A 15033-nucleotide genomic window follows, 5' to 3' on the forward strand; every position below is an offset into this window, starting at 1 on the left:
TATCACAACCAATCTGTGTATCTAATGAGAATATGATTATAGTGCAAACAAAGTTACCTAGAGCTTCAATCTAGACCTGGCCTGTGATAAGCATCTTGCATAATCTCGTCTAAGGGACTTCCGAAAAGCAGTAGAATGATATGCTGCTCTAATTGCTGGTGGCTTGCCCAAGGAATTTGCAGTTGCAGTGTGCGCATTGCAATTGTGTGTTGTCAGATTGGCTGACAACTTGTCTATCCTCAGCTGGAATTAATTATTTAGCTGGGTATTTTGTGCTTGATGGCCAGTCAGCGAATGCTTTAAAGGATATATATGTAGTGGAACTTCACTTTTTGTTTGACAGATTCACGTGATTGTAGTTGTTTCCTTTCCTTTATCCATAGACGTACAGAGTTCTGGTGTTAGCACTATGTGCCAGAGGATGGAAGAGATTGCAGCATGGCTCTGGACAGGCTGATCCTAGAAGGGAATAGGAGTATGTGAGATAAGTAGGTGACAGAAGGATGCAGAGACCTTAATATTGATTTGGGGATCAAAATGCTGAGTAGATACCACCATTGCTGACTGAAATGTATTTGTCTTTCTGTAGGCTTTAGCTTATGAATCTGGACTAAAGTGTATGCCCAAGGGTCGTACGAACAGCAGTGGAGGTTACATACAGCAAACATGAAATGAGTTAGAAGCCTGGGCTCTTTTTAGAAAAAAAAAAAAAATCAAAATTTTGAGAAGCAAAACACAATTTCTTTAAAAAACATGAACAGAAGTGTTTTCCAAGAAGCTTAGACACTTCACACAGTGTTAATATGTCTACCTCTTCCTATGCATGGCTTTGAGCATCACAGAGTCTGGCTATTTAGTACTGCTTATGAAAAATTGCTTTCATCCTGAGAATGATCTTGGTTATTTTATGAAATATAAACATCCTGAATAAATTCCAGACTTTGTTACATAACCTGTTAGTATATTTGTGTGTAACACTATTTGAGGGATAGTGTAATTCTGTTTCATTTTAACGTGGTTTTTTGTCTGTGCCATTTCTTCCTTAAGTAGTTTCTATTCCAAGGTGAGAGACAGAGTGTTAGGAATAGAAACTTCTGAGAATATGATAGTGACACAGTACATGTGTTTCTTTTGAAAACATGTTTTTCTTGCCGACTTCACATCAATAGCACAAAGTTATAAGCAGCTGTTCATGTAAACTGAAATGTTCATCTTCTTGGGGATGTCAGTATATTTGTTTCCTCAACTGTATGTATAAATACCTTTTGCATAATCCTGTAATGCAGGTGCTTGAATCAATTCATAGCTGAACGTAATAATTTTTTTTGAAAGTTTTTGAGTATACTCAGTCAGTTGTATTTGGCATTTGCTTTTGACCACTACAAAATATAGTGTAGACAAGATTCCATGGAAGGCCATAATGCCCTATACTGAAAGAAAGTCTTCTTAATTCTAGCCTGGGAGTCAAGGTGGCCTAAAAGGAGCTTATGTTCCTAAAGAATAGAACAATACTGTTAACTTCCATGTGCTGCAAATCTTTACATTTTCATTTTAAGGAGATTGCATATTTGGTGTCATCAACTTGAAGGCAGTGAATCTCTCACACATTGTTACAGATGCACTACTGGAATTTCCATGTGAACAAAAAACTAAAAAAGCATTTTACATCTTTTTAGAAAAGAAAAAATTAAAAGCCTGATTTTCACACCTCAATATTTACTTTGAGACATCATGCTTTAAATTAGCTTTGATTGTTTTTTGAAGACTTTTAAAAATAACAGTATTAAATAATAGCATCAAATTTCAAAGCAATGTCACTGTCAGACTTTCAGCTCTACTGAGTTTTTTACTTGTTAAATAAAATAAGATTTTTGAGATGATAAGGCAGAAGAACTGGTTGAGCATTACTAGTCTAGCAGAACTGTTGGAACATGGTTCTTAAATTTTGCAAAGATGAAGTGACCATCAGAGTAGTTATAGAAGAAAGGTTAGTTTGTGATGAAATGTTTAGTAGCGAGTGGAGTCTGCCAGGTGAAGAAGTCATGGTTTGAAATGCAGTCTGAATAATTAAGGTGAGAATCAAGATAAACTTTCCCAAGTTTCTTGCCCAGTGCTGTGGCAAGTGTTCATCCGTAATCCCAAGGCAGCCAGTGTCTGGGAAGCTGAGTGTATCTGCAAGGTGGCTTTATCATTTTATGTTTTCTCTGGATGCATAATCCCAACTGTATCGTGTGGAAGTTCTTTGGACCTTTGGTCTGAATCAGGGTGGTGTGTCTGGAGTGGCTGAGGATTCTCAGGAATTTCAACAACCACTTACAGAATCTTTTGTTGTCTTATTTTTACAGCTTGCAAAGGTGACCAGTAAAGTTCTCTCTGAGCAGCCAAAAAGCAGACAGCTCATGACTTCTGATCAGGACACTAAAGTTGTGGCTGAACCGCAGGTGCAGCAAGTACAAGAAGTTAAGGACGGTTCTCATCTAGTAAGTATTATAATTGCATGTTCCCCTGGTGTAAGTGTTGTGTGAAACATGGTGTTTTCTCTGTGTCTTCATCAAAATTGTAGGTCAGAACATTTTAGAGGACAGAGAGCATTGCAACATTACAGAACAGAGCTGTTGGAGGTGGTTAATTCTCCATACTGACTAGGAACCTCAACTTTGCTTTAGCCCTATGGGGGGATTTACACAAGCTCCAAGATATGGCAGTTTGCAGTCATTAAAGGTACAGGACTTTTTAGGCTATGCAAGAATGCAAGAATTATATCACCAATCTTGAATTAGGTTCTTACTCACACCTTACCAGGTGAGGAAAATGCAGGAAATGCACTTCGTATGTGTTTGTAATTGAAAAAAGCACAAACCCATACAAGCAGGAATTCACAATCTGTAACAGGAGTTTTGCTCTGTCAGTTATGCCAAGTGGCACGTGCTGCTGTTGCTGTGCTGCTGTGAAGGGTCCAGTAAGTGGCTGTATGGGATGCTTTTGGCAGATCATACTGTACATTGTAGTGTGTCTGTGTTGCAGTCAATGTTACATCCATCTTTAAGAAGATTGAAGACTTGATTTTTATTCAAATACATTCAAATTTTTGTCTTTGTTAACTGTATATTGGAAGGAATGTTTCCTCTTGGGACATCTTGAAGGGTTTGGTTTCAGTGTATGTTCTGCCAGGAACTTTGCTTGTGCTATGCTAAGCAGCAGATACTTCCTGCTTCCAACTTAGCTCAGAGCAAGCACTAAGGAGCATTCTGAAAAACTCGTGCTTTCCTTTTCTAAGAAAGCTGGTGCACTTTTTGTTTGTTCCTCCCCCCGATTTTTTTTATTCTGAGTTCTCATCTTTGTTTTACATTTCTCAGATGTGAATTTTTACTTATTTGACAGTAGAGGAAAAAATTCAGCCTGGTTTTCTGCCATATTTCTGAAAGTTGAGGTTTTGAGATTTGCTGGTTTCTTTTTTTTTTTCTGTTTTTCTTTTTTCCCTGTACCAAGGGCATTAGTGTCAATAAACCAGTGTGTAAAATTGAGTAAGAGCAGCTTGCAGATTTGAATAAGAGCTTGGAGGTGTCTGTGTTTTAACAGGTACATTAGCATTAAAAGCTTACATGGATGCTGGTTCTTTTAATTTGACATACTAGAATTTTTATTAAAAAAAAAATTAAATCTTAATTCTTGTTCTTCCCTACTTATTTGGAGAAAGAGAGCATAACCATTTCTTTATATTTCAGGAGACCTTACTATTATTTTCATGAGAAGAGAAGGCTGATGTCAATTTAGATATCTTGGAATGTATCCATAGTGCTATAATAGTACATTTCAAATAACTTGTTCTATTGTGATTAAAGCTTTTCTTTGGCTGAATATTTTACCTGAAAAAGATGATTCTTGTAGCTTATTAGGCTTTAAGTTATACCAGTATGATACTCTTACATGCACAGCATCAGAAGGTCATTCTGTTTTATGAGCATAATTACCAGTATATTCTGTTAACAGTGGTGTTTTCAAAATGGTTCCTTCTGTAATGGCATGCTTGCAGGAGTTGATTTTTGCCAGTGCTCCAGGACTTCACTTGCAAGTTCTGGGAACAAGGTTATAGTTGGAGAAAAACTTCACGGAGTGTAGGAAAGAGTTAGCGAACAAAAATCATTAAGACACTTCCATCTTTCCATAAATGTGATCAGAAGGAGAAAAACTTCTGGAATTCTGACTATTGCCTTTAGCAAGTACATACTTCAGGTGAAATGAAAATCACCTGCTATTTCTTGTGTCTTGATTATTTTGAGATCAGAGGGCTAGACTGCAAAAATAGGTAGTTTTTGCTGACCCTTATTTAATTGCACATTTGATATGGGGCCATACTGCTATGGCACCTAGTGAGCTCTCTAGGAGTCTGTTTTTAATAGACTTAGAAGAAATATGCTGAACTGTGCTCCCAGCTGTTTTGGCTGTGCTTTTCCACTGGGATCTGTTGATACACCTAGTCCAAATGCTTTTGTTCAGGAAGAAAGTTAGAGAATTTCTATGGGGAATTTTGATGCACTTCTATAGATCCTGTAAAAATAGGTATTAGGCTAGTTCTTAACCTCAAGTGGTTATATAAAGTATTTTTTTGTTTTCTCTTTGAACAATAACTAATTTTTTCTAATTACGACCATTTTCTGTTATTTGGCAAGAGCAAAACTGAAGACATTCTACTGTGAGTAATGTCAAATAGGTAATCAGTAGTGACTGAATTAAAGTGCAAGTTTTGATGTTGTGATGGAACCCTTCAGCAGTCACTTTGTAGGGTTGCTAGTTAAAAGTACACAGGTCATTTGTTCACTAACATTTTTTTCAAAGTCTTAACTTCAGAGTGAGGGAGACAGTCTTTTCTTCTGCATTGAAGTAGCTATGAAACTGCTATTTAAAGCGTAATGTAGATCAATCACAAGTCTAGTATGGTTCATTTCTAACACAAACATTCTTGAGTTTGGCTGATTTTAGTAGTATTTACCCACAGAATTTTAGTAATTTTGCACACAAGTCATTTGAAGGAAATTGACATCTTGAGGGTCTCCATGGATTTCTTGTCAATAGTAGCTTAGACTTACACATTGGAGGTACATAGCTTAGAGGATACTAGCAAAATCTTAACTTTGATGTTTTTCTTAGCTTCAGGAGATAATTATGCTATTTTTTCAACTTCTTTAACATAGAGGTGGGCTTTGTCACTTCAGGTGACATCTGCCAACAGACTGTTTGTATTCTGATTGACAATTACTCTTTCTGAGAAAATGCTAAAGGTATGCACAGTCTTTTTCTTCACTTGTTGAGCCTAAACTCTTCCTCTGCCATGCTCATATTTGAATGTGTGGCCTCTCAGAGCATTTTCCAAGGACCAGAGATTTTTCTTTCTTTGATTAGTCAAATTGAAGACCTGATCTGGAAATTTGAAAATATCTTTAGGAGGGATTCTTGTCATCAAGTGACAGCAAGTTCTGCAAATGTGTGTTCCAGTGCAGGCTATTACGGTGGGGCCATTTAAATCTGCTGTCTGATTGCAATATTAGCATCAGTCATTCTTTACCTAGCTGAATAATTACCAGGAGCTGCCATGGGTTTCTGTTAATGGCAGTTCAAATCTGTGTGGTACAGTGATTTTTGTCAATCCTTATAGGTACTGTAAATATATCCAATCATACTGTTGTTCTAAGCAGGGGAAAAATAACTAGAAATTCATTAAATAAGGCACTTGATTGTACTTCCCAAAAATGTTTTTCTTAGGAAGCACTATAAAAGAGTGTCTCAGGCTTATTGCTGCTTGATTATGCTGTTCGAAAATCCTTTTGCAGCCCATTCAAGAGTAAGCCTCAGAATAAAAAGGAGCTGAGGAAATCGGTTTACTAGTTTAATACAGGACCATGTGCTCAGTGAAAATTCAGTATACCATGTAATCCTCAGATCATTTGACAATATACAGTATTACAAGCACTATATGCCAATTTAATATTAAGCAGCAGTTTGTTTAATGAGTAGGTGGTATTTAGTAATTCAAGAGATCACAATTAGCTTTAAACAAGAAATGGGAGAATTAAACTAAACTGGACACGAGCAGTATCAACATTGTGAAGGATCAGTACTGATCAATGTTTGCTCTTTCTGTCTGGTATTCTAGATTAAGGCCATAAGAAAAGTGAATAGGCCATAAGAATAGTTTTATGCGTATAGATAACTTCTAATGCTCATGTTTAATTATTTCAATATGTAGAATGTGTACTTAAAACTCTTAGCAGTCCATTAGCCATGATCTGTCTGTTGGAGGGAGAGTTAGGCAATTTGATCAGCTGTTTCCAGAAGCCTGCAGTAGTGTCACTGCAATGTCTATTGTGATGCTGCTTTTCTCTGTTCCTTTAACTGCAGATGGGCATGGCATCAGGTGTGGCCTGGGAGTGCAGCATAATCACTGTTTCTTCAGGACTTATAACAATTGCATGACTTCATTATAGAAAAAGAATAAAGGAGGTTAGATTTCAGTAGATTGTAAGGACTGTTTTGACTTGTGTTATTGTATCTTTAAATCTAGATTATGTTTTTACCTTTATGCCTATAAGGCTATATCTGGGATGAACCCTTACTCCTTGACAAAGAATAGGTATGTGGAGAAGTGAAAGATGGATAAGGATACTCTAGCTAATAAGCATGTTGACTTCTTGCCTTCTGTGTAGGTGTGTGCAGGACATAGGAATAAATACCTATTAAAAAAATAAATTGTTCAGGTTATGAAAGTGCTGCTTCAGAGCACTTTGTTTCATGCAGACAGAAGACCTGTTTAGGCTTTGAGTAGATGAGAAATATACCAGAGATAAAATATGCATGAATAAATGAAAAAAACCCAAAACAAAGTAACAAAATTTATTCCCCAGTGGAGCTGGGCTTTCAAGTAGCAGAGAATGAACTTTAAGTGCTTTTCAAGTTGGTGGCACTGTTAAGCTTAGCCAGAGGGTTCCTTGGGTGATGTAGCATAACAAGAGTGGTATTTTCTGCTTAAATTCACATTGCCTTTTTTTTTTAAAGTTGTGATCCCACAATAAATAGTATTGAGAAATCTGACTTAATGAATGTGCGCTGTAGCTGCTTTAAAATAGAAAATATCCCTGGAATCCTAAGATAAAAACAAAGGAACAAGTACAAAATGTGTCTTTGCACATGAGAAGGGTATGGGAAAACTGGATTAAGTTTCTGCTTGCCTCAACTACTTCACCCCTTTTCTTCCCATTAGTTGATAGGAGAAGTGGTTGTTAAGGCACTGGAAAAGTGGACTTTGCCCTGGTCTGTCTCTTAAAGACACTTAGCTCCTCTCTATAAAGCGTGAGTTAGTATTGGTTAAATCACAAAGGGAAAAATCTTGCTATTTGTTTACCTGATAAGGGAGTTCTCTGAATAGTTGCGAACTTTTGAAGTACTACTGTGGCTTTAAGCTGACATTAAAAACAGTTAAATTGTTTGCTTATGGCATTTCTTCAAAAAAACTATTATAAGTAACTCCCTCCCCCTTTCCCTGTTCTCAGTTCCAGGGAATGCTAAAGAGAGGAGTGACTTGGCATAGTTTTCAGTCTGGATCCAAGCATGTTGAATAACTTTGTCCCAGGGGAGAATCAAAAAAAATGCAGCAGATGGCAGCAATGATGCATCAGACTTCCTATCCTTAGGAACAGTGTAGCTGCAGGCACTGGAGTCTTCCTGGGTTGGATAAGGGGCGGGGGGAGGGCAGTTTTCCTCTGATCTTACTTTACAATTTCAAAGCAGAGTTGCTGAAGAGGGGATGTACTTTTTAGCCAATTCAGCAATCTTTTATGGTCAGAGTTAGTGGAATATTAGTTGCCGTAAGGTGCACAACCAATGGAAAAATAGCACTGAGTTCAATGTTTCTCTGAAGGAACATTTGAAATAGAGTTTAAGAGTCTGTCTTGTTTTACACTCTTACGTATTTTCAATATCTTTTAGGTAACAGAGTAGAGTGGCACTGTTGTTGTACACTCTGTAAACTCTCTGAAGTATGGGGTCCAAGTCTGAAATAATAATAATGAGTTTGAGAGAAGGTCTGAGCGATGTGAGGTAATGAAAAGGCAAAGAAGAACTCTGTTTAGAGCAGAAAAAAATTGCTGGGTATTTTCATCTCTTTTGTTGGGCTTTTCCTATTTGAAGAAGCAGGAGCACTTTTTATTAGCAGCTACAAGAACTTGCAGTAATAGAAATATTTCAGTATGTAAATACGTGTGTATAAAAATGGTTTAGTTGTGACAAGGTCAGAAGGAGTCTATGTATGTACAATAATGAAAACTATACTGAGGAGAGACTTTTGGAAGGACTAGCATTCAGTCAAATAATTTTTTAAATATTTCTGAATTTTTAATAAAAGGATACACAGGTGTTTTTTGAGGTTAAGTATAATTAATCCTGTCACAGTACCATGAAGTGGGTAAATGATCTTGAGGCCCCCTTCAGTGCTAAGTCACTGAGGAATTATGTATTCTTTTTTTTTTCCATGCGGATAACAAATTTTAAAAAAAGGCTTGGAACAGAATTAGCTTCTGATAACGTACAATGACTGCTCAATGGAATACATGAGGTCTTATCTATCTTTAGCCTGGTTTTCCTAAAGAAGTAATTGTGGTGTAAGTTCAGCTCTGGGGGAAGGGAGGAGAAGGAAAAAATGGTCTGCACATCAGACTTAAACATGTAAAGCCAGAATGCATTTATCCTTGTATAGAGGGTGGGAATTGTATTAATATAAAAACAAGTAGTTTCTGACACACATGGACATTGTGAAAGGTGTCATTTAAATATTTTAACGATTTGGATGAACTAAACTTTTTAGGAAATGAAGCAATAGAAGTTCATAAGACTCAGTAATACTCCTAAACAAACAGTAATCTCATTAGAAGGAGTATTTGGCTTGAATATTACAGTGTATATGATGAAATGCTGCAACATTGCTCAGCAACTGGGATTTGGACTTTGAGTGGCAATGACATATGAACCCCTGCATGGTTTTAAAGTGTGCTATTTTTGGCAGTTGGGTGTTGGCTTGTCTCCTCAGTAGCCATAGAAAGTTAGTGTAAAGGGGAAGGTGATTTGCAATGAGAAGACCCTCTGACACTACTTAGTAAACATGGGCTGCTGCTTCAGTAAAGAATTGAGTAACGGCACGAGTGAGGAGAAAACCAGCTTGTTACAAAAATCTGTGGAAGAGGAAGCACCAAAGTCAAGGATAAGTAAAACTTTATCTTCAATTTTTGGAACTGTGGAAAGCCAGGACCTGCATACAGTGGGAAGGACAGTTAATGGGGTGGCTGTGACAGTTGGCATTGAACATGTTTGTAGTGATGATTGTGCAGCATCAGATTCTAAATCTGGCTTTTGGGGTAAAAAAGCAAAATATTCATCATATAACAGCATGGGGAATACTCCCCATGGGAGCCCTAGGAGGATGTATGGCAGACCTTTTAACTTCTTTAATTCCTTTAGTCACCTCTTGAGAGTCTCTGGTACATACGGAAGTCTGCAGAGAAGTAAAGAAAAGAAAGATAAGATTATTAAAAGAGCACCTAAAAAACCTAATAGTAATGGTCAGCATGTGAACAATATAGAAAATAACAATAGCAATATTAATAATGAAAATGGAGCTGCACAAGAGCATTGCTTGTTTGATCATATTTCTAACTCACATGTACCAGATACCATAGACAAAGGCTTACAGAGTGAAATTTCCTTAAATAGAAATTCTCTGGAGGATTATGCAGTTACATGTGACCATTCAAGGCAAAATGAAACAACAGTAAATGTTGAAGACAGCAAGAGTGACAGCTTACAGAAAGTTTCAAGTTCATATAGAGAGATGTCTCCAGCATTTTCCTGTCTTGATGTAGAAAACAGTCAAAATGTGAAAGACAAAGAATTTTACAGCATTTGTGTTGTAGATGCCGAAGATTTGAAAGGGGATGAAGAGGTGCCAGCTACTGTGCACGAAGAGACTGCAGCAGACATAGATAACTCAGCTGTTACTGATGAAGGAATGTGCACCATGGCATGGCCTCTAGACAGAGGGAAGGAATTTCCAGTGCAGCAATTGGCACAAGTGGAAGCCAAGTTTAATTCACAGAAAGAACTGTTTGAGTATAAAAAGGATGGTAGATCAAACATGGAGAAAAAGGATACAAAGGAATATTGCAGCCTAGACATCCGGTATTCTTTTGATAACTTACTGACTGACAGGTGTCAGGTGCATAGGCTAAATAATGACAGTATAGTAACAGATGTCTTAAGAGCAAAAATGCCTGTTGAAATCATCCCTGAGAGTCAGCAAGAGGAGATGTATACCATGGGTAGTGCTGCCAGTTGGGATGAATCACTGGATACAGCTTGTGAGTCCATAAAGCCTGTGGATGCTGCTGGAGAGGACCAATACAGCCCTAACTCAGAAAAGGTGAAAAATAGTGATTGTATTTCCAGTGTATTGTTAAACACCAGAGTATCTAATTCAAGAAAAACTGAGGCAAGTAATCATTCTGATGTACCACTTGTGCCACTAACTAGGCATCCCTCAAGTGTTGTAGAACAAATAAATCCTGAACAGGTGGTAGAGAGCATGGGGGGTAACTTTAAATTATTATTAGAATTACATAAAATGGACAATGTAAAAAAACTTGATGAAGAAGTCTGCTTTCTGGATGCAGAAAGTAAATTAAACTCAAATGTGGAAAAGAAAGCACTTGAAAGAACATATGGTGATGGCCAAACATTTTCACCAGACTCTACTGAACATCACAGCAGTTTTGAAGAACCCTTGAAAGAGGGAGAGAAATGCACAGGTACAGATTTGAATAGCTGTGAAGCTTTGAACATGACTGGAACACAGCTAAACTTGGAGGAAGGTTCTGATTTTCAAAATGACATTAAAGGTGACACTGAAATCAAGGCATCATCTGAAGCTGCAATCCACAGTGGTGTGGAGGAAGATATCTGTGTGAGTGCCACTGAACTAAAAGGTGACTTGCTCGAGGAAGCTGGTAACTTGAGCAGAGCTAGACCAGGGGTAAGTGATGGCACTATGACATCTCGTGCACATAATCCAAGCACAGATGAAATGTTCCTAAAGGAAAACAGCTTAGAGTGTCAGGTTTCACAGGAGTCATTAGAAAATAAAGGTAAAGCATGCAAATACTCAATTTCAGATAATAAAACCAGTGTCTCTTCTGTGTCTGTGGAATGTGAGCATATGAATAAGATAGACATGAACAGTAGACAAGGTGAACAACAGGATGTATGTTGCTTCCACACAGTGGAAAATCAATGGAGTGCAGAGACTGAGTCAGCCAAAATAGCTGGGCATGTAGCAGAATGTGTAAAACGGGCAAAATTTGAAGGTAAATTAAATGAGTCCATTGATAACAAGGCAGAAAATGTAGAACAGAATCTGGATGCTAACATTGCTGATTGTGATAAAGGCATCTTCAATTGCAGTAAAGGATTGCCTGACAGTCAGAATGCTCCCTCTGACTCCAGTGTACCTGCAGCCACAGATAGTTGTATGCACAGGAGTGTAGAATTACAAGATGCCACTAAAAATCTGGAAGATGCCAGTAAACTCTTAAATGAAGACCATAACTTTTTGCCTTTGTTGTGTCAAAATGCATGTTTTCATGAGCATGACAAACCAGCAGAGGAGCCTGAGTTGAGTCACTGTGCCAGTCCAGAGCCAAACGTTGGGAACACTCAAGTTTCTGTTGGGCCTTTTACTGAAGAAAGATCAGAAACTCATGAAAAAAGTATATGTGATGTAAATGAATGTAATCTTCAGGACAGTGAAGTAAACAAGTGTGTCAGCATCCACGCAGAGGAGAACCTCACTGGTTTTGGTTTATCAGCTGAGAATCTAGAACCTTTCACCAGGGAGAATTTGAAGCAATTGCAAGCCAAGACTACTGAACTGAAAAAAACCAGTTACATATTAAATACTCAGATGAATGACTTGACCACAAGCTGGGAACAGATTCAGCCAGATCACAAGATTTTCTCAAACAAAGAGCTAGGAGTTTGTGTTGACCCAAAGCAGGTAGACAAACATGCTGCTACCCCTTCCTATGAAATACCCAGTGCCTCTCCTGGTGCAGCAGGATTTCAGCAAGGCACAGAGCAGTGCGTGTTAGGTCTGATGGACAATGGATCAAGTGACCAGAAGCACTCCTGTGACCTGGACAGACAAAATCCCCACGTTGAAATGTGGTCACATTTCATCAATCTTCAGACTGGCAATGCTGATTGGACAAATCAGCTACTTTCTGACACAGTTCCTTCTAGTAATGGTGAATATCTAGTGGGCTTTTTATGGAATAATGCAGCTTCTAATGATACCATGAAGAACGACAGACTGTGTATAGTTAATGAAAACTTACAGAATGAACCTGAAAATTTAACAGGTGCTTCATATGCAGTGGAAACATACCCATATCAGCTGCTAGCACCAGAATATGCTGGTACGTGGGGATGGCACGATAAAGATGAACTTGTAAGTATTATGCAGAAGTGATTGCTCTTAAACCTTAAAGCTGAAGTTAGAAGTTTGACTAAGCTAAGTCAAACTGTGGTGTCATTGGTTAAATAGATGTTATTTTGTCCTGAACCTGATGACTCCCTTCCCTTTGGAAAACTGAATGCTGTACAGAATGCAGAAGTCAAAAATTTTGCTGAATATTGATTTTTTTTTTTTGTTCTGTTTACTTTGTGTGAAAGTTCAATCATTGGCAAAGTAATTGATTGCAGGTTCTCAGTTCCAGCTGAGCTTAAGATAAACAGTGTGCAGAAAGGAAGCTTGCTACAAACCTTTCTTAGTGCTCTTTAACTTTGTATAGGAAGAAATGTTTGTGGATTTTCTGAAGTTCTTGTTTGGTAGCAATTAAGAAACCTTCTGCTCACTTCTGGAGGTGAGTAGTGCTGTAGAGAGGAGTGGCTGCAGGAGAAGTGAGAGGAAAGAGTTAGACTGGATCTTGGCTAGCTGGGCTAAGAAACAAGCAAAGCTGTGTGGCCACAATCCTGAGGTGCTCTGTGGACCCTGCTCAGGCAGAGAGGTTGGACTGGATGACCTCCAGTGGTGCCTTCCAGCCTTAGCCTTACTCACGCTGCAGAAGTCAACCTGTAGCAGCTGCTGCTCCTTTTCCTTCGCTGCTGAGCTTCCCTGAAATTGTTCCCCTCACTGGCTGTGTTGGAACAGCTGCTCTGAATTTGCCCAGCACTTGCAGGGTGGGCAGTGGATTGTACTCGAGGCTGTTTGCTATCTCCTGGGAACTTCTTATATTAAAAATGGAAACTGGTGGAGCTTGCTGTCATCTTTGAATCCTTACTATGCAAGTAGTTATGTCAAACACTTCCGCTTTTTGTAAGTCTGTCATTCAAGAGATGTTTAAGTAAAATTTCTAAAGCTTTTTTTCATTTTCTGGATATATTTTCTATGTGCTGTGATAGTAAGTATTTGAATGCATGTGTTTAAGAAGATTTAAAGCTTTGTGGAGTTTTGGAGTGCCTTCTTATAAACACTGTGATGTTCCTAGCATTGGTAAATTTAGAAAGCAAATTTTAATAAGCTTTTTTAGTATGTCTTATCATGAGCAGTATTCTTTCCCAGTGTAATTAGATTAGAACACTCAACATATATTCTTGGTATAGAATAATCCAATGCACTTTGCTCAAACATTAGCAAAACAAGTCTCATGTTACTCTAGAAAAGTATTGTAGTAGATGTTTGCACTGCAGAGAGCAATGTCTCTGAAGCACAGATGTGACCATCTGTATGATGGTTGTATATAACTATATGTAATCAATAAATGTGTCCATTTCCAATCCAGATTAAAAGAGATTATTTTTGAATGATTTAACTGGATCTGGTTATTCATCCTTTCTGTCCTAATGCTCTGTTCATCCTCTAAAAGTAATAACAAGTTGTCATGCACGTATTACTGCTTTCAGTTTTCCATAATGTTTCATCAAAACTGTTGCATGTTTATATAATTTCAGAAAAATCCCTGTACTTTTGTAATTTCTGGATTTTTTTTTTTAGTATTATTTTGCAGAAACATACAATAGTAATATAATCAACATCAAGCAGACATGTATATTAGAAAACTGCCTGAAGTCTAGGTCAAGTACAGGCTGAGTTAGTCTGTCAAAGGCAAAGAATTAAATGTTTGTTGTCATTTGTTCTCCTTGGATAGCCTTTTCTGGTGGTTTTTAATCAGATAAATGAATACTGTGCACCACAATTCAGTTGTGTTTATACCTGAAATGATTATGGGAATTCAATTAATATATTCAGGTGTGAAAAAGCATGACAGTAAAATTTTGAGCTGTATGTCTGATACTGTTACTTGAAACTGAATGTATCTGTGCACCAGATGTCTGCTCTGCATCCCTGAAATGCATAATCAATTTATTTTTGCAGGAGTCAACCAAGGTTTCTGAGTTAAACCCCAATGCAAAGGTGTGGGGAAATCATATGTTACACTTGGAAGCAAGTGGTGCCACTGATGGTAGCGTGAGCAAAACGTGGGAAGAAATACCTGACCAGCCTCCAGACTCTTGTAAAGAAGGTATGAATAAGAGTTTCTGGCTGTTGCTCAAGCAGAAGGTAAAACTTGATGCAGCAATGTCTCGATTTTAATTTTCTGTTAAAAAATTTCAAGCGAGTATGTAAGCACCTTTATTTCAGATTTAGTTTTAACTATGGTGTTACTGTGATTAGAAAGAACACTTTTTGAGTGTGTTTGTGATGTGTGCTTCAGGACTGGATGCCAATGGCGATGGTGACAAAAAGCATCAGAATGCGGTGCTGACAGAGCTGCCGGAGCCGTCCCCAGCTGTTCCGGGCTCAGAGCAGACGGATATGAACCCTTTGGCTCTCGATCATTCCGAGTATGAGTCTATGCATGAAACCACCCAGACAGGTAGGAGAAAGCTAAGATATGCTTGGACTTAGTTTAAAAACAAACTAAACAAGTATTTTAA

At 37.9% G+C, this 15033-nt stretch overlaps 1 protein-coding gene across 5 annotated transcripts in view; it reads left to right on the forward strand.

The window, feature by feature from the left end:
• Positions 1-15033, forward strand: part of LARP4B (La ribonucleoprotein 4B) — a 56527-nt gene that overhangs the window by 15832 nt on the left and 25662 nt on the right. For 2 of the 5 annotated variants that reach the window (XM_088052987.1, XM_088052989.1), the window contains exons 1-3: positions 9115-12544; positions 14471-14618; positions 14811-14972. In XM_088052987.1, coding sequence (XP_087909113.1) covers positions 9149-12544; positions 14471-14618; positions 14811-14972 — 3706 coding nt within the window. In that variant the 5' untranslated portion in view covers positions 9115-9148. Of the gene's footprint in view, positions 1-2341; positions 2481-9114; positions 12545-14470; positions 14619-14810; positions 14973-15033 lie in introns of those variants that run through there. The other 3 variants (XM_014257413.2, XM_088052998.1, XM_014257417.2) reach the window with 3 other exon arrangements.

Source organism: Pseudopodoces humilis, chromosome 1 (assembly GCF_049639895.1).
Source record: "Pseudopodoces humilis isolate 2021_Gansu_Grassland_sample_001 chromosome 1, ASM4963989v1, whole genome shotgun sequence".
In the NCBI taxonomy this organism is placed as follows: Eukaryota; Metazoa; Chordata; class Aves; order Passeriformes; family Paridae; genus Pseudopodoces; species Pseudopodoces humilis.